This window comes from Euleptes europaea, chromosome 12 (assembly GCF_029931775.1).
Source record: "Euleptes europaea isolate rEulEur1 chromosome 12, rEulEur1.hap1, whole genome shotgun sequence".
Taxonomy (NCBI): domain Eukaryota; kingdom Metazoa; phylum Chordata; class Lepidosauria; order Squamata; family Sphaerodactylidae; genus Euleptes; species Euleptes europaea.
The window spans coordinates 42,047,474-42,070,924 of NC_079323.1; the positions used below are offsets into that span (position 1 = coordinate 42,047,474).

At 45.7% G+C, this 23,451-nt stretch overlaps 1 protein-coding gene across 2 annotated transcripts in view; it reads right to left on the reverse strand.

Moving 5' to 3' along the window:
* Window positions 1–1,581: 1,581 nt before the first annotated feature.
* Window positions 1,582–23,451, reverse strand: part of POU2F1 (POU class 2 homeobox 1) — a 131,286-nt gene continuing 109,416 nt past the window's right edge. The window contains exons 8-16 of one of the 2 annotated variants that reach the window (XM_056858251.1): window positions 19,785–19,879; window positions 18,319–18,492; window positions 12,946–13,087; window positions 12,293–12,438; window positions 11,574–11,753; window positions 10,477–10,582; window positions 7,184–7,529; window positions 4,799–4,887; window positions 1,582–1,909 (exon numbers count right to left, since the gene is read on the reverse strand). In XM_056858251.1, the coding sequence (XP_056714229.1) occupies window positions 1,590–1,909; window positions 4,799–4,887; window positions 7,184–7,529; window positions 10,477–10,582; window positions 11,574–11,753; window positions 12,293–12,438; window positions 12,946–13,087; window positions 18,319–18,492; window positions 19,785–19,879 (1,598 nt within the window). In that variant the 3' untranslated portion in view covers window positions 1,582–1,589. Of the gene's footprint in view, window positions 1,910–4,798; window positions 4,888–7,183; window positions 7,530–10,476; window positions 10,583–11,573; window positions 11,754–12,292; window positions 12,439–12,945; window positions 13,088–18,318; window positions 18,496–19,784; window positions 19,880–23,451 lie in introns of both variants that reach the window. The other variant, XM_056858250.1, reaches the window with a different exon arrangement.

Here is a 23,451-nt window from a genome sequence, read left to right on the forward strand (position 1 = left end):
TCTTCCACCCTTGTTAGCAGCTGTTTGCAAATATCACTCCCCGCATTGCTTGGAAACATATTTTTCCCTCTAGTAGAAGCATTTTCTGCCGTAAGTGAGCGAGCCAGCAGCCTCACCACCCAGACACAGTGTCAAATATTGCAAGATACATGCAACATGCCAGTGTTCACCAGAAAGACAGGTGCTCTCTATCCCACAAGCAGGCTGGCCAGGTTTTTGATGATTCCTTACCATCTGTTTCCCCAGCAGCAAATAAGTGTCAAAGAACACCGCAGACTTTTCAGAATGGAGCAAGAACTCCAGGCTGCTTTCTTATGGCTGTGTTGGCATAAAAATGGTATTTTCTGTCCACCTGACCCAGTTTACTTTCGGATAGAGATACCCCGAGTTAAAAATATTTTCAATGCAACCAGTACTGGAGAAACCAGCAAAATTTGTTCTTAGAGATGAGCCAATGCAGTTCTTAGAAATCCTATGCCAAACGGACAGCCATGTGGGAAGGTTACATGGATGCATATATCATCAATACAAGCAGCCTCCTGAGAAAGTAAATTACAGAAATATATTTCCAAAAGTTGTAAAGTGGCAATTTCCATGCTATGGTGAGATAAGAGAGCTACCAGCACTGGTGCTGAAGATAGACTCTGCAGGGCCAAATCCTTCTCCCCTTGGCATCAACAGGAGCCAAAGACGTGCAAATGAGAGCTAGATTTGGCCCAAGTATGCTGAGCGAGCGGCTGTCCAGTCTGAACTCCCACCTCACGAGCATGGACTATCTTTGCACATTACCCTCCACATGTTCACTTAGCTGCCCGCAACAGTGGCAAAAAGCCTTTCCAAACACCTCTGAGTCCCAAGAACATACAAGCCACGGAAGAGGAAACACATACATGTTTGTAAAAGACAGGGCAGCGAGAAATTCTCCTGCTCCCCTCTCTCCCTTCTGCATGGCATGGGAGCTCACTAAAAATGATCAAGGAGCAAAGACAAATGCGTCCAAACTATATATATATATAGATATATATATAAAAATAATAATAATAATAATCATAAAGAGATACATCAGTAATACAGGCCTGCCTAAATTGTACCAGTTAAGAAAGGAACCCCCAACACGATTGATAAGATTATAAACACCTTGTATGACATTATGGCCTGTACAACAGACCAATAAATGATAATTAAAAAAAAAGATATTTAGATCAAAAAGAAAGAAGAAATCCCATTCCTATGTTTGAGTTGATAACCCACCTTAACTTGCCATTGAGACTGCTGAAAATGATAAGTAGTCCTTTTTTGTTTTTTTTTTACATTTTTGGTTAGAAAGTTCTCCAATCAATGAAGCAATCCTGAAAAGACAGCGTCTATTATAAAATTAGGCAAATGTCTGTCCCAGTTTTAAATCCTTCCTGGGTTTCTTTTTTTCCCCTTCTTCTTCCCATCTTCCTTTTCTCGTATTTTTTCTTCTCTCCCTCGTCCCCAGCAACACGGCGAGAGGAAGCCAATCACATCTTGCAGTTTATGAGCCCAGCCAGCAGCCAAACTCTCACAGGAAGGGGGGTGGTGGCGGCGGCACAGCTTGGCCTCACTCACTGCGCCTTGGAGGCAGTAGTGGTGGTGGAGGAGGAGGAGGCGGCCCCGCTGGCAGAGGCCACCGTGAAGAGAGAGTTCTGGATAGACTCTGATGAGGTGGAGGCGGCGTGAAGGCTGGCGACTGGTCCGGAGGCCCCCGCCGAGGCTGCAGCTGCAGAGACCAAGCTGACGGGGTTGCTGGTGAGCAGTGAAAGGTTCTGAGGGTTCAGGAACAGGGGGGCAGTGACAATGTTGGGCGTCCCTCCAGCGTTAGCAAAGACCAAGTTTCCAGTTGCATCCAGTGATGTTATTGGAAGAGTGCCACCGGATGCAAGAGCTACAAGAGGAGGAAGGACACAACGTGAGCGTTGGCAGCTCTAAAACCAAGAGGGCTTTGCTGAATTTTGGAAGATCAATGGAGCCCCGAAATCAACCCTCTTCCAACCAGTCTGCAATGCCAGTGAGAACTGGATTTAGAGTGGCTGGGGACAGAGGACTGATCATAGCCTAGAGAAGATTTTAAGATTTCTTATTTATTTATTTGTTGGTTTATTTATTGTACTTCTAACCAGCCCTCCCCCGGCCAAGCTGGGCACACGGTGGGTAACATTAAAATTTCCAAATAAAACGTATAAAACCACAAAACCCATAAAGCCCATAAAACCATTACTCAATTATTAAAAAGATGGTCTGCATATATATATATACAGTGCCTGCTGCAGCAAAAGATGCCAAACCCAAGACAAACCCGCTCAAAACAGGGTCAGCTATCCAGCCCCAGCAAATCAATTGTAAAATAAAAGGGAGCGGGGGGTAGGAAGGCCAGTATTGATCTCACCTGCGGCTGTCCTCAGCTACAGACCTGGTGGAATAGCTCTTTCTTACAGGCTCTGCGGAACTTTTTCAGGTCCCACAGGGCCCTGATGTTACTAGGCAGAGCATTCCACCAGGCTGGAGCCAGGGCCGAAAAGGCCCTGGCCGAGGACAGCCGCACACTCCTAGGACCGGGGACCACCAACAAGTTATTATCAGCAGAGCGTAACGCTCTTCAGTGGGGTATACCAAGAGAGGCGGTCTTGTGGATATGTAAAGTGAACGTACTTGTTACCCCATAAGTAACAGAGTCTGCTGGAAAGACCCATTAAGTTATGAAATCAAAAGTTCCTGCAAAAAAACCAGGTAAAGCTGGATTTGTAACCACCTTAACAGCGCTTTAAATCATTCATGGGACCGCCCCCTCCCCAGAACTGTTCTATGATAACAGAAGGTTATCCACCTTTGAGCATCTGAGTGATGTGACAATTTGATCGATTCAGTACCTGCTCACTTGGAAGAATCACTTCATACTAAGAACAGTTTCAGTTATTTTTGGCTTGCAAAACCTAATGAGCAGCTAGTTAGTTTTGTGAACAAACAAACAAATAAATAAATGAAGATCCTGATTATGAACATCAATGAAAAGTATTTTTTTATGCTTTAAAACATGATTTGCTTTAACTTATACACATTACATTGGATAGCGAACGTAGCAAGCCTGGTCAAACTAGATGCTTTTGGCTGTTGAAACTAATCTGAATCTAATCTGGGGGTTTATTTTCAGGAGAAATAGCAAGAGAATTTTGAAGGGTGCCAGAAGTTTCCATAACAGCAAAATTTCTCTGATGGTTTCCATGCATCTCTTATAGGAACTAGTGTCTAACGGGTTTAAAAAAAACACCTTGCTGGGGCAGTAATTTGCACAAAAGGCCATTCATTGCACAATAATTCATGACAAGTTGCCTCCATGGCATTTTACATTAAATACTGTATTTAATAGTCTTGTATTTCAGATTCGAGTCCCGTGGCGCAGAGTGTTAAGCTGCAGTACTGCAGTCAAAAGCTCTGCTCACGACCTGAGTTCGATCCCAACGGAAGTTGGTTTCAGGTAGCCGGCTCAAGGTTGACTCAGCCTTCCATCCTTCCGAGGTCGGTGAAATGAGTACCCAGCTTGCTGGGGGTAAAGGGAAGATGACTGGGGAAGGCACTGGCAAACCACCCCGCAAACAAAGTCTGCCTTGGAAACGTCGGGATGTGACGTCACCCCATGGGTCAGGAATGACCCGGTGCTTGCACAGGGGACCTTTACCTTTTTATTTCAGATTTTGCAGGAATTTATGATCACTGTAATTTATGTGTATCTCTTCTTGAACATTATAGGTCTCTATGACACTGACTTGTGACTGGAATCAAGAACAGAATGGAGACAAGTGAGATAACATAGGAGGGTATCGGAGAGGGAGGGTCAAACCTTTTGCCTAGCTATCCAAACTGCACCTAACAATATCAGGCTTGCGCTTTCTCTACTGGCATCCAAATCCATGGATGTTTTGAGAAATGGTGTAACATCTAGCCCACCGAGGGGGAGCAGAAGTGTACAAGGGATAAGATGCAGGGAGAGGAGGATAGAAAATCTAGATGGGACTTAGGACCAAGGTTACAAAGCCAGTCCTGTAGGGGCTATCCTACCATTCTATCATCTCAGTATACTGGGGTTAGTGGAGCCCCAAATCTTTCACTAATGACATGACAACCATAGATCCCTCAGATATAGTAAATGACCGCACACATGGCTTAACAAGCTTTGGATTTAGTTTTCTGCAGTGGTCTGAAACAGGCAATTCAATTATCTGGGGTAAGCCGTAGACGTGCAGTTGGCATGATCCAGCTCCCACCTTCTGAAGGCACAGTCTCACCACCTGGAGATGGTGGAATAGTTGTGTTCTTCTGCTTCTGAAGACTCAGAGAGGCAACGGGATTCCAGACATTGCTGGCAGATACGCCTACTCATGCTGTTCCTGAGGCTCTGCTGTGCCCAGAAGCAGAACTGTGGTGGACATCTGGGGCTACAGTGGGAAGGGGACAGTGAAAAAGTCATACTCCACTGACAAAAACCTCTTCCACAGCCAGGTTGGTCCTTTAGAATGGTTGCTATGCCTAGAATGTACAATAACTGAGGGAGTTCTTATTTAAACAGCACAGGTATGCAAAGGAGAGATTCTGAGCAGTCACCCCCAGTTCTGCATCACCCTTCTCTAGGAAACTCACCAAAAGCTAAACCTAAGAACATTACAGAACAGTCACCTACTGGTGTCAGTGGGATTTCCCCAAGTCTGCATGCTTAGAATTTCACCCTTTCTTATGGGAAAAGTAGAACACAGAGATGTGAAGCCAGCTGTAGTCTACTCACCTTGAATAGTTGCCAGTGTACTGTTACTCATCAGAGCTGGGCTGAGAGCACCGCCTAGTGTCCCTGGGTTGAGACTGAGTAAGGCACCTCTGCAATTCCAAAACATGGGAACAAAAACAAGATGGACGGAATAATTTCCAGGCGGGCTGCTTGAGACACATTCGACATACGAATCTACAAAGACATGACTTAAGGGCCAAATTGTATTTTCCCTTATCACAGATTATCACAGATTCAGAAAGATCCTCACAACACACCATTGCTTGGTTCAGCAGACCATGGCTTGCCCCTACAAGAAAGAGTTCTTGGGCTTACTCATACAATCTCCTCCCCTCAAGAACAAAACGCATAAATGAAATTTTAAATTACTAAAAAAAAAAAGCCCTCCATTCTGCCTTTCTCCTGAAAAGGACTCATGGTGGCTTAGCTTTTTTGTGTCTATGGGAAACTTAAAGTTTGCAGTTACATTCAAGTAAGCTTTTTTGTGTCTGTGGGAAACTAAAGTTTGCGGTTACATTCAAGGCAGCAAATTATCGTTTTGTGTTTGTCCTGAAAACCAGATTCTGAACTGGGAATGAGCAGGTTTGGAATACTGGTTTGTAGGGCAACTGCAGAATAAGTGAGTTGTGGCTCGCGAAAGCTCATACCCTGCCAGAAATTTTGTTAGGCTTAAGGTGCTACTGGACTCTTGCTCTTTTCTACTGCAAACTACAGTTTGTCATTTTGGATGGCATGACTACTTATGGTTTACATTTTCTACAGATCTAGAACTAACAACTTTGTGCATGAAAAGGGAGAGCGCGGAGAGCCAGGAGGCTCATACAAGACAGTCCCCAATGTCTTCTGGATTCTTTTTTCATAGTGGCAAATCATGGCTCCCTGACCTGGATGGCCCAGGCTAGCCAGATCTCATCAGATCTCAGAAGCTAAGCCGGGTTGGCCCTGCTTAGCATTGTGATGGGAGATCACCAAGGAAATCGAGGATCCCTATGCAGAGGCAGGCAATGGTAAACCACCTCTGAATGTCTCCTGCCTTGAAAACCCTACGGCAGGGGTGGGGAACGTCAGGCCTGGTGGCCGTATAAGGCCTGTGAAATCATTTAATCTGGCCCTTCGTGGATCCTGGAAGATCTCTAGCTCAGAAGGATCTAAGACTGGCGATCCACCCCCTCCCACGGACAGGAATAGCCTCAATTCAAGGCAGATGCGAGTTTGTTTTGCTGAGAAAAGGAACCTTCTTTCCCCCTTGCAGAAGAGTCATTAGCTATGGAGCTGCTAGGACTGCCCAAGAAACTGTGTTAACCCTTTCCCACCAGGGCTGTGGAGAAACGTATTCCCTCTGTACTACAAGAGGGCTGGGGGCGGAAGTGGAGATAATGGAGGGGTTAAAGGGGGCAGGGCCAAAATGCGCGGGGGCGAGTTCTTAGCCAGTGTGTCCTCATTTTATTCTTGCAGGCGGAGGTAGCAGGCGCCAGCTGTAGAATCTGGCCCTGACCATGCGGAGCAGGAGCAACTACGGTGTGCAGCTGGACAGCTACACCCGGCTTGTGCAACAGACCATCCTGTGCCACCAGATGGGCGAGTGCGCCACCGGTTGGATGCCTGCCTGCTTGCCCGCGCAGCTGCCTGCTTGGGGCTTGGTGGGTACCCCCTCTCCCTTCTGGTTCTTTCCCACTAAGTCCTGCAAAAGACGAGTAGGGTGGGAAAGTGCCAGATCAGGGCGTTACTGGACTGGGCTCCTTCGCCTACAAGCCCCGAGCTGCTTGTTGCTCACTCCGCTTGTGTTTGCTGTCCTGCCTGAATCTTTTGGGTCCAGCTGGGGACGGCAGAGCTCAAAAGCAAGTTGCTCTACGTGGCAGACACTCGGAGACGTCTCCAGTCGTGCCTCTTGGCTAAATGTTTGACCAAATATAGCAGGCTTATTTTTAAGCTGATAATTTTGTATGGCCCGCGAATGATGTTATAAATATCCAAATGGCAGAAAATGTTATAAAGTTATAAATATCCTTGGCAGAAAAAAGGTTCCCCACCCCTGCCTTACGGGGTCGCCATAAGTCAGCTGCGACTTGACGGCACTTTCCACCACACCACCAAACCATGGTGGGTTAATGTATCCCAATCAAACCTATGAGACTGGTGGTTATTCCCTCATTATATTTATATCCTCAAACAGTAACTCTCAAACCCCCAATAATTAGTCCCTAAAAATAAAATAAAAGTGGCAAAGAGGTTTAGGAGCCGTATAATCTTGAAATGAACCTTTCAGACATAACACTTCACACTTCATTGTTCAAACATCCTCTTTTTCACTTAACTACTAAATGCAGAAGACCCGAGGAAACTGATTTTCAAACAGAACAATTTTTTTAACGGGAAAATACTTACCCAGCTGCAAACTGCGAGGATGCCATCAAACCCGGATTGAGTCCTGCCGCTGCTGCCATGGCAGCAAGGCTTGCGTTCGCAGGCAACTGCGCGGCTCCTTGTAACGCGGCCGCTGCCGCAGTTTGCAAACCAGAGGCCGTTACCATCACCTGGTTGGTTCCAAGAGCCGAGGACATGGGGGTGGAGGTTGTCTGCGTTGTGCTGGTCTCACTGGCACTGGAGGCCTCCGAAGTGGAAGCGGAGGCAGAAGGAGAGGGGCTCAGCGAGGGCGATGTCACTGCTGAGGAAGCCGGAGGTGCGGTAGAAATCACAGTCGCCGTGTTGTTGGGGATGGTTTCCGTGGTGCCTGAAAAGGATCGTTTCAGTTAGACTCAAAGGTCTGGCGAGCTTGGAAAAGACCTGTGCCCGCACAAACCGCGCTGCACAAAAAGACGTCGACCTGCTGGAATGAGAGGGCAAATCACATCCGCAAAAGACTGAGCCATAGGAGCGGATGTCAGGCTGGAGCTAAAGCATGCTGATATAAAGAGGCTGCACTTTCAACCTGAGCAAACCGGAGAGCCGCCTTACGATCGGAGAAGCCGTGCGGACGTTCCCGGCAGAAATGACAGCGAATGGCCTCAGTCTTGAATCAAAAGAACACCTACTTTTGCAGAGCACTGCAAGGAAAGGAAAGGCCCACTTTTCATCTGTTCTCACTGTGCCATTTCACAGGCACGTGTACTCTGTTCAATTACACTATGGGCAATATGCATGTACAATATGCATGTACAAACGTATTTATATCGAATATTTCTATGCTCTTTAGAGCCCTTCTCCAGGCCGCTTACAATTAAAAAACACATAAAACACAAGCCATAAACACACACATAAACCTCTAATTAAATCTTAGCCATGATCACACTCTAGGGCATGGTTGTCAAAGGTAAGGCCCGAGGGCTGGATCTGGCCCCTTGAGATTTCTTCTCCGGCCCGAGAACCAGCCACCCCCCCCACTCCTGATCTGGGCTGGCAAATTCGCTGCAAGCTCGCCAGCTGAGGCAGCCACCCCCCACCCTAATCCCAAGGTGTCAATTATCAAAGACTGTTTAAATAAAATACTGTAAGAGTGTTCTTGTTTTAAGCTTGTTCATATTTTATGTAAAAAATAATATTATTGTGTCTTCTATAAAGTTTGTATTTCCGGTGTGTGTGTGTATGTGTGTGAAGTGCTGTCAAGTCGCTTCCGACTTATAGCGACCCTATGAATCAATGTCCTCCAAAACGTCCTATCATTTTAGCTTCTAGGGTCAGTTCAGGCTTGATTTGATCTAGAACCCTAACCTTGCCAAAAGGTTCTTTCCTAATCAAGCAATGGATCTTTTACATGTTCCATTAGTAGATGACCCAGTAGTAGCCTTCTTATCAGATGACCTGGTCACAAAGGACAGCAAAGGAGCCCTACTGGATCGTAAACTGGATTATACCCTCAAAACATTGCATGAGGCCTCAGCTATGGCCGTCGGGGCTGAATCAACGGATGACTTCCTCCCAGGAGACAGAAAGCTCAAGGTTTGGTCCTGTCTCCTTGATGGTTGGTGTTTGGAAAAAATCAAGGATTGATATTGACTTTTTTCTTACATTTATCCAGGAGTCGGTTCCTGCCACTTGGGATCTGAAAGATCTCCTTCCCTTCACCTGTATTCTATAACTTTTTACATACCCGTATGTTGTTCTAAAAGCATGGGCTCAGTCAGCGCCAGAATACCAATGCATACATCAGATTCTGTGCTCCACAACAGTGCCAGGAGACAGGCAGCTGACACTGTCGTTTTTACAGAACCAAAACTAGACATGATGCTGGGAGATGAAGAAACAAATAATCTTTCCAGTAAAAAGGCAGTGCCTACAGTTTAGATCTGGGCTTTCCCCCCTTTGTGCCGTTTTGCTGATCAAAAGCCATTTCCCCATGATGTTATTAATCCTGGGAAGGGGCGGGAAGAAGAACATGAACATTTTTTTTCCCTTCCAAGGATAAGAACGCACTTTATTAGGGGTGTGTGAGGTGTCCATCAGCACAACTGTGCTGGAGAGAGACAGGTTTAAGGCTCTCTCCCCTGCAGTACAGCTCTGGTCTCAAAGCTCTATGTGACTGCTATGGCATTTTTTAAAAAGCTGAAATGATCTGCTCACGTAGTTCTCAGCATTATCCCTCTTTTGAAGCTAAAAGATGCTATCTTTCTATGGCTACCTGTTGAGTCTCTCTGCGCTGTGGCCTACTCAGAGTTACTGAATTATCATGTTCTCAAGCCCCGATCAAAAGAATTAAACGCTGCAATCTTCTAAACCTCTGTCAGCAAACAGCACCCTTAAGCGCATTCTCCAGTTTTTAACGCCCATGAAATCGCAGAAGGGCACAATTTTGCATTCCCCGCACAGTCCACACGATGGCCTTCGACAGAACTGCTGATTTACAACAAACAAGGCCTCCTGCCTTTAAGTGACACAGCAAGGAAAAAAAATGAAACACTTTAATTCCATTGGGTAGGAAGAAGCTTCGCTGTCTGCCCAAGAACGTGTACGAAAACCCGGCGATACTGATGTCCTGACTCCCAATGCCCCACACACATGAATATGTTTACCATCTTAGCCTTGGTCAAACTATTGCTTGAGGATAAGGAGGCTGCCATATCCCATGCAATGGCAAAATACTGCTTTTTAGCTATTAAGAAGAGAAGCATACTCACAAGTAAGGAGGTGGATTAATGACCTTATATACACAGTACTAACTTATATTGTGCCCTGACCTGGATAGCCCGTCAGATCTCAGAAGCTAAGCAGGGTCAGCCCTGGTTAGTATTTGGATGGGAGACCACCAAGGAATACCAGGGTTGCTGTGCAGAGGAAGGCACTGGCAAACCACCTGTTAGTCTCTTGCCATGAAAACCCCAAAAAGGGGTCGCCATAAGTCGGTTGCGGCTTGACGGCACTTTACACACACAACTTATATTGTAGCTGAGGTGCACATAATTTACTTATGGTTGCTATAGAGCTATCATTAGCTTATAAATTCCATCAGGGTTTTTAGTATCTTGACTTTATACAGTTTCCTTTTTTCTTGTTTCTCATTTTATAACTACTGATTGTAATTTGTATGCATGCTGGTCTTTGACTGTAACAATAAAGAATGATTGATTGTTTACCATCTATATGCAGTGTTAATCATTCGCAGAGTGGACGGCCACCAAAGTTCAACGGTTCTTAAAAATAATAGCAAGAACATCTGTATCGATGCTGCTTTAGAGGCTTCTTACCTGTGACTGACAAACTGGTTACAGCAGCGCTGGTTAGAGGAAGGACAGGGTTGACAGTCAGGGTGGTAGCGGCACTGCTTGTCACAAGGCTTGGTGTGGTCGCCACCTAGAGGTCAGAACAGAACATCTGAAACCTTTACGGGGTGGGGGGTGGGGGACAGCAAAGCTAGTCTCCACGGTCAGGGGCAAAGTCTTCTGCCAGAGAAGCTGGAGGGCAACAATCAGGCCGAGGAAACAGCATCTGGGGAAGGGCTATCGAACCCTTTCCCGTTGGGCTGTTTCCACAAGTGAAATCCCCTATGGCTATTTGGCCCATGGGGAAAAGAAACAGTTAGACCCCCTCTCTCTTGGCATTGCTGCATATCTCAGTTTCCCCCAAAGCCCCGCTCGGATCTAAAACAAGTAAAATAAAAAAAATCCAAAACCTACAAGAGTTCCTGATCACTGACTCTGGCTGTTGCCCAGTTCAGCACCTTAGATTTTCCCTATTTACCAACCGGTACAGAAAATGGCAAACACATGCTTATGAAACAGCTCTGGCTTCTCACACTAGACGAAGATCAGGTTTTCATTACCGCCACTTGTTTTAAGCCAGAGAATCATTAATCGTATCTTCCATCTCCCCATGTGTGCTGTACTAAAGCAAATTCTTTTTGAAAGCGATCGAAAGAGAGATTTGAGTGCAGTATGAAGCAGTTATTGATCGAGCTGGATGTTTCAGGCTGGGTAGTGATGCCCTATTGATTATGTTTTCATCCTGCCCTCCATCCAAGGAGCTCAAGGTGGCATGCATGGCTCACCAACTCTCCATTTTATCCTCACAACACCCCTGTGAGAAAGGTTACACCGAGACAGAGGGAGAGGCTGGCTAAAGGTCACCCAAGTGAACTTCATGGCTGACTGGGGATTCATGTAACAACTGGAATTCATTAATCTGCGTGACACCTTGTATCATGTACAAAGCAGGAGCAGTCTGTACTGTATGGAGTACAATAGTGACCACTGGTGGTAGCAAGATGCCAAATTTTCTTTGATAGCAGGACAGAAGTGGCTATTTTCCTTCCTGGCCGTGGTATGACTCAGTTTTTTATTCTTACCAGTGAAGTTGGACAAGGAAAAATTGCTTTGATGGGCGAGCTGCTGGTTCCACCACTACTGGGTGGGTTGATCCTTTTTTCTTTCTGGCGCCGGTTACAGAACCAAACGCGGATCACCTCCTTCTCCATGTTCAGCTGGTCAGCTATCATGGTGATCTCTTCCGAGGTAGGCTTTTGGTTCTGAAAGAGACACCGTTTGAAAACAAAAACTATTCTCTGCTACGAAAGTACAGTGTAGAGACAGGACAGCACCCCACATAAGCAGAGACAGTGGAAGTCAATAACTCAATGTAAGAACACCCCACATCATTTGTAACACATGTACGTCACAGTAAGGGAGATGCTACCAGTTTTTTCTTCACAGGTGATGTGGGAAGCATGAACCAAGGAAGCTCAAGTGACTCATAGTTCCTCTATCACCCCTTTTTTGTAATGTGCAAAGCCATCCACAGTGAAACTTGCATGAACCCTTTGTGCCCAGGTCCGGAAAGGAACACAAAATCAACTTTTAAGAGTGTGTTCTAAATGTATATTGTGAGTAGCTTATTTTTAGGTTCTTCAGCCACCATCTTATTTCCTTTATTACGAGGGCAATGACATTTTATAGCAAGGTTTCATTTTTCCACAGTGTAGTGTAGTGTAGTATAGAGTTCTGTTACACTGCACCAAAAACTAGAGCAATACGCTCTGATATAATATAGCAGAACAGATTTACTGACCTCCAGGAAACTCTTCTCTAAGGCCACACGTATGTTGGTCTCTATGCTGGTGCGTTTCTTCCTCCTGCGGTTCAAGCCCTCAATCCCCAGCCCTGGAGAATTCAGGGCACTTGGGCTGGAGAGAGCTGAATCAGATGAGAGGTTCTCTGAAAGGAGTCAATGCAAGTTGCGACTGTCAACATATTTGGTATAAATAGAGTTGACTTATTGCCATAATCTGAAAAAAGCAATGCTATCCATTTGCTGCTCAGCTTCAAACTCAGTTCCCACTAAGACAATGTAACAGTTAAGTTTGCTCCTTATGCCATTGTGCCAGCCAGTTATTTTTTTGATGTGTTTGTCAGCAGTGCACAACCTTAAGAATATAAGAAGTCGCAGCTTGATGCTTACAAAGCAGAGTACGCTTTAATGAGGACCCATCAGAGGGAAGCAAGGCCCAACTGTTTTCACGCAGCAGCCCATGTTGTACAACAGGAGTTAAGTTAGTGCTTTACACACGCATGCGACATATATCCCTCTTGGAGAATGGGCTGATGTCACAGGACTCTTTTGGAGCAAATAATGCAAGGCCTAACTCTCTCAAAGAGCAAAACTGGGAAGATCTGTTAGAATTTCATCAGAGATCTGCTGGGAAGTTTTGAGGAAGTGTTCACCTGCATCATTGAGCCACTTTTCCAGAAGTGGTTTTAACTTGCACATGTTCTTAAAGCTGAGGTTCAAGGCTTCAAAGCGAGAGATAGTAGTCTGACTGAAGTCATTTCCATAGAGTTTACCCATCGCGAGCCCAACATCACCCTGCAGGGATGGAAAGAAAAGCAACTATACACCAGCATCTATCTACTGAACAGTCTCTCTCTTTTTTAACAAGCAAAATTAATTAAAAAACTTCAGTAGCCATGAGTCGGAAGTGACTTGACGGCACTTAACACACACACACAGATGCAACTGAGTGACATGCAGATTTCTTCCTCCATGGTGATTATGCTGCTAGCTCTCCGATGAATTAGATCATCTTCATAAGGAATATGGATTGGATTCCATTAGCAGAGAGAATCTGGAAGGGGACCCTCCCAACTCCCCATTCTCCCAGAGGTTCCCTGCGTGCAGTGAAAATCCTCTGCTGAGAGTTAAGCAAAACTCATAAATATTTGGGCACAAAGGGGTATTGGGGGGAGGGAATAGCTGCCTCCATAAACTGTTTCATAGACTCAGAAGGGGCCATACAGGCCATCTAGTCCGACCCCCTGCTTAATGCAGGATCAGCCTAGAGCATCCCTGACTAGTGCTTGTCCAGCCTCTGCTTAAAGACTGCCAGTAAGGGGAAGCTCAACCACCTCCATAGGTAGCTGATTCCACTGTTGAACAACTCTTACTGTAACCCCCCCCCCCCTTAATATCCAGCCGGTATCTTTCTGTCCACAACTTAAATCGATTATTGCGAGTTCTATCCTCTGCTGCCAACAGGAACAGCTTCCTGCCCTCCTCTAAGTGACAGCCCTTCAAATACTTAAAGAGAGCAATCATGTGACTCCTCAACCTCCTCTTCTCCAGACTAAACATTCCCAAGTCCCTCAGCCTTTCCTCACAGGGCTTGGTCTCCAGGCCCCTGATCATCCTTGTCGCTCTCCTCTGCACCTGCTTGATTCTGTCCACATCTTTTTCATTTACTCCATCACAGGTTCCAGCCCTGTTATTTCCAATATAGTTTTGAAAAACTGGCTTGAGGCAGACCGCCTTGCAGCAGAGCTAGCCACGAAAAATGTAAGGTATGGCCAACACATTTCACAAATTCTGCACTGTTGCTTGATTCAGTTTTCAAGTCATTGGTTTGATCAAGGAATTGAGCCCCCTTCCCTGCTTAGTGAGATTTGGGTGGCTGAAGCGTTGCATCCAGCAGATTCTGTTTTAGTACCGAGGGCCATATCAGATTTGGGAACCTTCCGATCCATAAGTTATGGTTCAAGATAAATGCTGCTTCTTCGTAACACGTTATCTGAGCAGACTGAGAATCTCTACAAGTAGGGCTGGCAAAGGATCAGTATCTGACAAAAACTCACTTCATTATTCTAGAACAATTCATGACAAATCAAAGTGACGAGGCACTGATATTTTACAATATGACAGCAACTGGCAAAACATATCCATCTTTCCCCTTCACTTGGGGCAACCATCTCAACATGCACAACAAAGGATTCTAACCTCCACGGCACTCACTCTAAGTACAAGTTCCCTGCTTTCGATACTTATTTTAAACTATAAAGCCTTCTTATTACAAAGAAATTATTACTTGAAAATTGAAATGTAATAGGCAATTAGTCTTCTATGTAAATTAGAACCTAGTAATTATTTCTGAAAGAGAAAACAATAAATCTATAAGAGTCTGAAAGTAACCTACTGTGCCACTGGCAAAGAATTCTCTTTCACAACACACAGGCATGCAATCTCATTATGAGAATTTAGCCTTTATTACTTAGGTTTTCTAATTACTACCCTCTTACATAATTAAGCAATAACTATCATTATAAACTAATTATGTATATAGCCACACAATAGAATGGTTAAGTAAATACTGCGCCGTTTGGCCTCCTATTGGTAAGAGGTTTTGTTATAAGAACAGAGAAGCGCAAGAAGCTGCCCCTTCGACGTGGATGAAAAGCTCAGTTGGGGGATGGAGAATCATCTTTCGTTAGCTCCATTAAGGAAGGGCTGATCTAGCTGTAGCATAAGATATTAATTCCGCAGAACTTGCAGTTACCAGTTAAGTATGTACATGGGAGACAGTTGCCGCAAAATGCATCATCTATGTAAGCCTGACATAAATAATAACGTGACATAAATAAGGATTTCACACTGAAAGTCAGCTTTAGTCTTAAAACAATTCTGGCAGCTACAATTCTGAATGTACTGAGATCTTCCATGATAAAAACCAGAGGATTTGGGGCATTTAGAACTTGCCTGAACAATAAATCTAATCTTAGCCCACGATTTCAGCAAAATGAATTTGCCTGAACTCTCAATAAACTGCAATGGATGGTTCAGATTTAAAGCAGCCTTCAATACTTGAACACACCACTTCTGTTTACTCTTGTGCACACACAAAAACCCACTATGCTTTTCAAGGAAATAAAGTTGGCTTACCCATAAGCTTACATTCTTTGAGATGGCATCTGTTTACTACATTGATTAGAATTAGGGATGTGGTACAAATCTGATGAGTCTGGATCAAGCCACTGGACTGGGAGGAGGAGGAAGGAGGAGTCCATTTTAACTGGACCCATTTCAATAGTCTGTAGTATTTTTTTAATTTAATATATTTATTTTTGCTTTGTTTATACCCCACCTTTCTCCCCAATGGGGATCCAAAGAACTTTATGTCATTCTCCCCTCCTCCATCCTCACAACACCCCTGTGAGATAGGCTGAGAGTGTGTGACTGACCGAAACTCCCTAGCAAGCTTCCATATCAGAGTGGGGATTTAAACCTGGGTCTCCCAGATCCTAGTCCAACACTCTTACCACTACACCACAAAGGCTGTGTGTGTGTTATGTGCCGTCAAGTCGCTCCTGACTCATGGCAACCCTATGAATCAAAGTCCTCCAAAATGTCCTATCTTTGAAACCCTTGCTCAGATCTTGCAAATTGTGTGTGGCTGTGGCTTCCTTTATTGAGTCAATCCATCTCTTGTTGGGTCTTCCTCTTTTCCTGCTGCCCTCAACTTTTCCTAGCATGACTGTCTTCTCTAGTGACTCTAATCTTCTCATAATGTGACCAAAATACGATAGCCTCAGTTTAGTCATTTTAGCTTCTAGGATCAGTTCAGGCTTGATTTGATCTAGAACCCACTGATTTGTGTGTTTTTTTGGCAGTCCACGGTATCCGTAACACTCTCCTCCAACACCACATTTCAAAGAAATCTACTTTCTTCCTATCAGCTTTCTTCAATGTCCAGCTTTCACACCCATACATAGTAATAGGGAATATGATGGCATGAATTAACTTAATCTTGGTGGCCAGTGACGCATCCTTGCACTTCAGTACAAAGACTACAGATCCTGAAATGCAGCCCAAAAGGCTTCCTTGGTGCTGAAGTAATCTCTTAGAGGAAGGAACGAGGATGGCATGTTCTCTGCTGTGCCTCCCTCCTCCAGTAAATAGCCCAAACCCTTACCTCCATCACAACTGTGCCTACACAGCATGGAATAAAAAGAAGAGTTGGTTTTTATATGCCGACTTTCTCTACCACTTAAGGGAGAATCAAATCGGCTTACAATCACCTTCCCCCCTCCACAAGACACCCTGTGAGGTAGGTGAGGCTGAGAGAGTGTGACTAGCCCAAGGTCACCCAGCTGGCTTCATGTGTAGGAGTGGGGAAACAAATCCGGTTCACCAGATTAGCCTCTGCCGCTCATGTGGAGGAGTGGGGAATCAAACCCCGTTCTCCAGATCAGACTCCACCGCTCCAAACCACCGTTCTTAGCCATAACACCATGCTGGTTCTCTTGGACATAAGATCTCTTATTGGAAACACAACACAAGGCTTCACTGATCCAAAATAGGTCCGTGTACAATCTGATTACTTTGCGGCCTCTGATATATACAGTAACTGCTTTCTAGAACGCTGTTTCAACACAGTGTTCTTTGTCCGGCAGGGGAGGGGGGCACTGGGGCTGTTTAGTAGATTTATAGCATGAGTGGAACTGTGGGGCTTATGGAGAAGGCACACAAGGCATTCCCCACTCCCCCCAGCTGATGGGACCTTTAGTGGACTTGGAAGGCAGCTCTGGCCTTTCCTCCACCACCAGTGTCATTGAATGGCCAGTGCGTGGGACTGCACTGGGCCAAGAACAGGCCGGCGTCTCCATCCAAGCCCCGTCAGCTGGAGAAGACAGTGGGGAAAGTCGGCACCAATCAGATGTTCGGTATTGCAAGGAGCAGCCCAGCTCCTGGAAGAGGGAAGCTGAGCCGTCAGGTGTAACGGGTGTTATGCATGGAATGGCCCGCACAAGACTTCCCTGGAGGAGGTGAGGTCAGGGGCTGGCAACGGCTAGAGAAACTCTCACAGCTCAGGGCCAAAGAGGACTCCCAGGCTTGGCTGCTCCGATGCCCAGAGAGAAGGGAAAGGAGCAACCTGGAAGGAAGGACTAGGACTGATTACAGTGGAACTAGGATGAAACACAGTGTTGCCAGCGTGGTGTAGTGGTTAAGATTGGTGGTTTGGAGTGGTGGACTCTGATCTGGAGAACTGGGTTTGATTCCCCACTCCTCCACATGAATGGTGGATGCTAATCTGGTGAACTGGATTTGTTTCCCCCTGGATGACCGTGGGCTAGTCACAGCTCTCTCAGCCCCACCGTCCTCACAGGGTGTCTGTTGCGGGGAGGGGAAGGGGAAGTGATTGTAAGCCAGTCTGATTCTTCCTTAAGTGGTAGAGAAAGTCGGCATATAAAAACTAACTCTACTTCTTCCCAGGCTAATGCCGGAGGGAGCCCCATCACAGGGTGCATCCAGATCTAACTCTGAAAGCATCTCCATTAGAACCAGTGGTTATTTATACCTCTTATAGCATTGTTTCATGCAGACCTGTTTCCAGGAACTTATCTACAGTATTACAGGAGGGGTTCACCCAGTACTAAGTAAAATATATCCTGCATGCCAACTTATAAATTTAGCCTCTTTGCTATTATTTCAGACAACGACGTAAACCTATGTAAAGCAGTATTAGGATGGGGCTGCTTTTCGGTGGCAGAATACCTGCTCTGCATGCACACAGTTCCAGTTCCGTGCCTGGCCTCTCCAAGATTTCAGGTTGCAACTGTCAGGAAAACCCCGCTCTGGCTGAGACCCTGGAGAGGTGCTGCCAGTCAGAGGAGGTGATAATGAACTCTATGGACCAATAATTGGACTTGTACCTTTTTGCATATCTTAAAAAATATTGCTAATTGGAAAGGGTACTGCTCTGTTTCTTCCCAAATCGGAACAATAGTGATGTACCCCTTCCTAGGAAGATCTTGAGTTTTCAGCCTTACCTGAGTGAATCCAAGTTTGATCCGTCTTTGTTTGAAAGTCTTGGCAAATTGCTCAAGCTCCTCAAGATCACTGGGCTCTTCCAAGCTGGGGGTATCGATACGCTTTGGTGTTGACTGGCTCTGTGGAAGTGGCTGAATAGGGGTCGCTGCTATTGTGCGTGTTGGGGTTGCTGGCTGCTGAAAAGTGACAAATTAGAAGATATTGTGAAGTTATAACTCTCCCAGGCTAGGGGGGTCTTTATATACCCAGAAGGCTTCCCCAGATATGCAGAAAAATATGACTTTGTAAATTAACCAAAAGAAATACTATCCCCACCAAAGAGTCTGACAAATAGGTAATATGCTCATGCATATTCTCTGTGGTGGCTCCCACCTTGTGCAACAGCTTGCCTGAGAAGGTCGGGAAGGCTCCTGCGCTTCTATCATTTCACAAAATGTGCAAAACAGAAAAGTTCAGGAGGACATTTCTACAATGGAATTAGAATTGTAGTCCAATGGATCGACTCAGGGGGGTGCTTTTAAAAGGGAATAAATAAGAGAGTAGTCTATTGCAATGTTTACTGTATGTCTCACCTTATTGTTCTATCTTTGTAACCCACTTTCTGGATTATGATATGTCATGCCTTAGACAGTAATTTTTTTGTTTTGGTGAGGTTTTTTTTAATTATTGCTTTCTAATACTGTAATCCTGGTACTAACTGCATTGTTTATTGGATGCTTTATGCTGTCAAACTGAATCTTTTCAAATATTTTGCAATCTGCCTGGAGTCTCGAGAAAGAGAAGAAGGCTATAAATGAATAAATAAATAATAAGAATTGTATAATGAAATATTTTGGGGAGAGGAAGAGTTCCAAGTCGCTCCCCCTTTGCAATTTCTCACACAGTATCAGGTGCAAAAGCAAAATCAACAACATCATCATTCAGTTTTTCAGTTTCAGTACCTTTATTGGCATACCAAGGACAATAAAAAAGAGTAAACCTAGCCACTATACATCATTTTACCTTAATTACATCACCAAGAAATTTGGCTACAGATTCAATAATCTCAGAACTTCGGGAGGATAACAAGTTAATCTTACTATCGTCGGCTTGATTAGCATAGTTTGATAGAAAAGGATCTAAAAGGGCAGCACGAATTTTGAAATAAAATGGACAGTACAAAATAATATAGTCAATACTTTCTATCTCCCCAATAACACAGTTACACACTCTAGCGGAGTATGGAATTTTCTTGTTTCTTCCAAACAGAATGGCAGAAGGGAAAACATTAAAACGGGCTAGCATATAAGCTCTCCGAAGATGGGGAGCAGTAAGACAGGAGAAGTACTCTGGGAGAGAGTTTAATAACCCCCAACGTAGTGGTGAACATCTACCAGAGGCCAACTACGGCCAATATCCTTTCCTCCTATCTTTTAACCCCATTCCGTCCTCCCCTCACTAAATTAGTTTTAGGGAAAAGGCTGACCTGAGAGGTGAAAGTGATGCTTGGCTGAGACTGCAGGAGGTTGGCTTGGCTTTGCTGAGGTAGTTGCGTTAAGAGATTCTGCGCTTGCAGTAGGCCTGAAACAGAGAAGATGTTAGTAAGAAAATGTGGGGGCCCAAAATGTGTATTTCATTCATGCACTGTGCTGACAATCCTGCGCACAGCTGAAGGAAATCTATTTCATGTCTTGGGGCTCTGTCACTTGCCGAAAAACAACTGAGGCCTGGTCTACACATGCAACAGAATGGATTGTAACACTTTATGCAGCACTCTGTGGGATCTGATTTCTGAATGCTTCCCACACAGTCAAAAACTTCCTGCAAAATAGGTACCTCATGACAAGCCCGGTCCCCTTCTTGGTAATTTTCTGTTTTTGTGTAGTTTTTCATGCGGGGGAAAGAGCCTTGGCTACTCACTGTGAAGGCTTCTTCTGCTCAGAGGGATGAAGGACATCTTTAGAATGGGTGTTTTCCATTCCTCGTGCTCCGGGAGGCAGGACTCAAAACTTAATTTCCTGTCACTTACGGGAAAACGCCCCTCCTTCCCTTTCAGTTTAAAGACTTTCCGAGTAAATACATTTCAAAATTGGACAGGTATAAGATATTAAAGGTGAACAGTAACAAGGTTGAACAACAGTATAGGTGAAGAACATGCAACTATCACAGAAACAGTCCCTGAACAGGAGGGATATGAAACTGAGTGTTTAGGAAGTGATCCTGTATCCTAAGAGAGTAAAACTATCTGTGAACTACTAATTGAATTGAGAGGACGTCTGGGTGGGCAAGATGTCCTTCATCCCTCTGAGCAGAAGAAGCCTTCACGGTGAGTAGCCAAGGCTCTTTCTCGCTCAGAGGGAGAAGGACATCTTTAGAATGGGACATACAAGAGCTGTCCCGGCCCGGGTAGGGTTCAGACGTCCTGGAGTACACTCTGTAAGACGCGCCTGCCAAAGGCGGCATCCGAAGAAGCATACAGATTTAATTTATAGTGGCGTACGAAGGTGGAAATAGAAGACCAGGTAGCGGCCTTGCATATTTCCTCGAGTGGGGCTCCCCGATCAAATGCGGTAGAGGTGGCTGCGCTTCTAACTAAGCGGGCTGTGCGCTTCTAACTAAGTGGGCTGTGAAGGAATGGGTAGGTTGCTTTCTCTGTACGCCTGTAAGATGCAGTGGGTGCTAGCTCGGCTGATGGATGCCCTAGACATGGGTTTGCCCTTATTAGGAGCTGACAGATTAATGAATAGGGAGTTGGAATTTCTAACTGTTTTTGTGCATTCTATGTATATGTAGAGAACCCTTCTAAGGTCTAGGGAATGCCAAGCCTTTTCTTTCATGGTCTTAGGCTTGAGACAGAAAGAAGGCAAGACTAGCTCTTGTTCCCTGTGAAATTGATTGTTGCATTTTGGGATAAAGGACGGGTCCGGTCTGAGGACTACCTCGTCCTTGTGAAAAATGCAAAGGTTTGGTCTAACTGAAAGAGCCCCCAACTCTGAAACTCGACAGGCCGAAGTGACCGCTGTTAGAAATGGGGTTTGCATGCATAGCCACTTTAGACCTATCTGACTAAGTGGTTCGAATGGTGGTTTTGTGAGGGCCGTCAGGACGGTATGAAGACTCCATGAGGGGTATCTATGTTTAACCTGAGGTGATGTTAAGCTGACCCCTCGGAGAAAGGACTTGATATGAGGATGTTTGTTTAGAGAATATCCGGATACTCTGGGTACTATAGTGGCGATGGCTGCTAATTGTCTTCGGAGAGTGGAAGGTGCCAGACCCTGAGCGCGACCATCCTGGAGGAAGGCCAGAATACCGACCACTCGGGGTTTCAGAGGGTTCCGGTGTTTACGTCTACACCAGCGAGCAAAGGCTTTCCAGGTGGTATTATAAATCCGCTGGGTAGATGGTCGTCTGGCCGCAAGGATGGTGGATACGATCTCGGAATTGTAACCCTTATCTAACAGTCTGCTCCGTTCAATAGCTATGCAGTTATTTGGTACCAGCTTGGGTCCGGGTGGCATATTGGACCCTGTACAAGAAGGTCTGGTCTGTCCGGGAGCCTCCAGTGGTTGTGTTTGGATAGCTCTATCAAAGATGGGAACCAGGGGCGATGGGGCCAATGAGGAGTCATCATGATGACCGACGCCCTGAGAAGATGAACTCTCCATATGACTCTCGGAATGAGAGGGAGGGGGGAAAGGCATAAAGAAGACCCTGTGGCCAAGCTGAGAGGAGAGCGTCGATTTGTTCCGCCCCCGGCTGTTGGTACCTGGAGAAGTATCTCGGAATCTGGTGATTGTTCTTGGAGGCAAAGAGGTCTACTAGGGGAGTGCCGAAGTGAAGAACGATGAGGTGGAAGACGTCTGGGTGGAGGGACCACTCGGCTTTGTCTAGGTGCTGCCTGCTGAGCCAGTCCGCCTGTATGTTCATGGCTCCCGATGTGTTCTGCACAAAGGGAGGAGAGATGAGTCTCCGCCCACAATAACACTGCTGTGGCTTCTTGGTGGAGAGTTGATGACCTGGAGCCTCTGATCATCAGGTCCTTGCCTACTAGTTGTTTTTGGAAGTGCTGCAAGGCTCTGAAGATGGCTCTGGTCTCCAGGATGTTGATATGTAGTTTCTGTTCGGTGGGGTTCCATGATCCCTGCGCTGGTTGTCCAAGTAGAGTTGCACCCCATCCCGACAGGGAGGCATCTGTGAACATTTGTAATGGGGTGGGCCTGATGTATTGAAGGCCCTTGGATAGGTTCTTCGGTTGCATCCACCAGAGAAGACTGGACCTGGCCGCCTTGGAGAGGATTAGATGTCCCTTTTTTGAACAATGTGCTTCTGATGGTCTCTGAGGAACCACTGGAGTGATCTTGCTCGGAGGCGAGCCCATTGCACTGCTGGTATACAGAAAATCATGTGTCCTTGTAACTTTGCCAGAGCCATGAGACTTACCGCTCGAGATTTCAGGGCGGATTTGGCCAGGGAGTGTATCCTGAGAATCTTGTCCTCTGGTAAGATGAGTGCGTTGACTGTTGTGTCTATGTAGACCCCTAGATGACGAAGTCTTCGAGTGGGATCTAGATGACTTTTTTTGAAGTTTACCAGGAGCCTGTGAACTTCTAGGGTCTCCAGTACCTTTTTTGTATGTAGGATGCTCTGAGTCGTGGATGACGCGTATATGAGGACGTCGTCCCAATAGGGATGTATACTTATTCCTTCCTTGCGTAGCAGTGCCATCACTGTCACCAGCACCTTGGAGAAGACACGTGGAGCTGAGGACAGACCGAAGGGTAGCGCCCAGAACTGGTAATGATGACCTTGATATAGGAACCGCAGAAATCGTCTGTGATGAGGGTGAATCAAGATGTGTAGATAGGCCTCTGTCATATCTACGGATGTAAGGTAGTCTCCCGGCCTTAGGGCCTCCGTGATGGATTTCAGGGTTTCCATCCTGAAATGCTTTTCGGGAACGTGCCTGTTTAGGTGTTTGAGGTCTAGGATGGCTCGCCATCCTCCGTCTCTCTTGGGCACGGTAAAGAATATTGAGTAAATTCCCAAGAAGCGTTCCGATGGGGGGACTAGTTCGATGGCCTTGATGTCGTGGAGGTGTAGGATGGCCTGGGAGGTCCTCTGTTGCCTTGTCCCTGTTCTTGGGAGTCGGG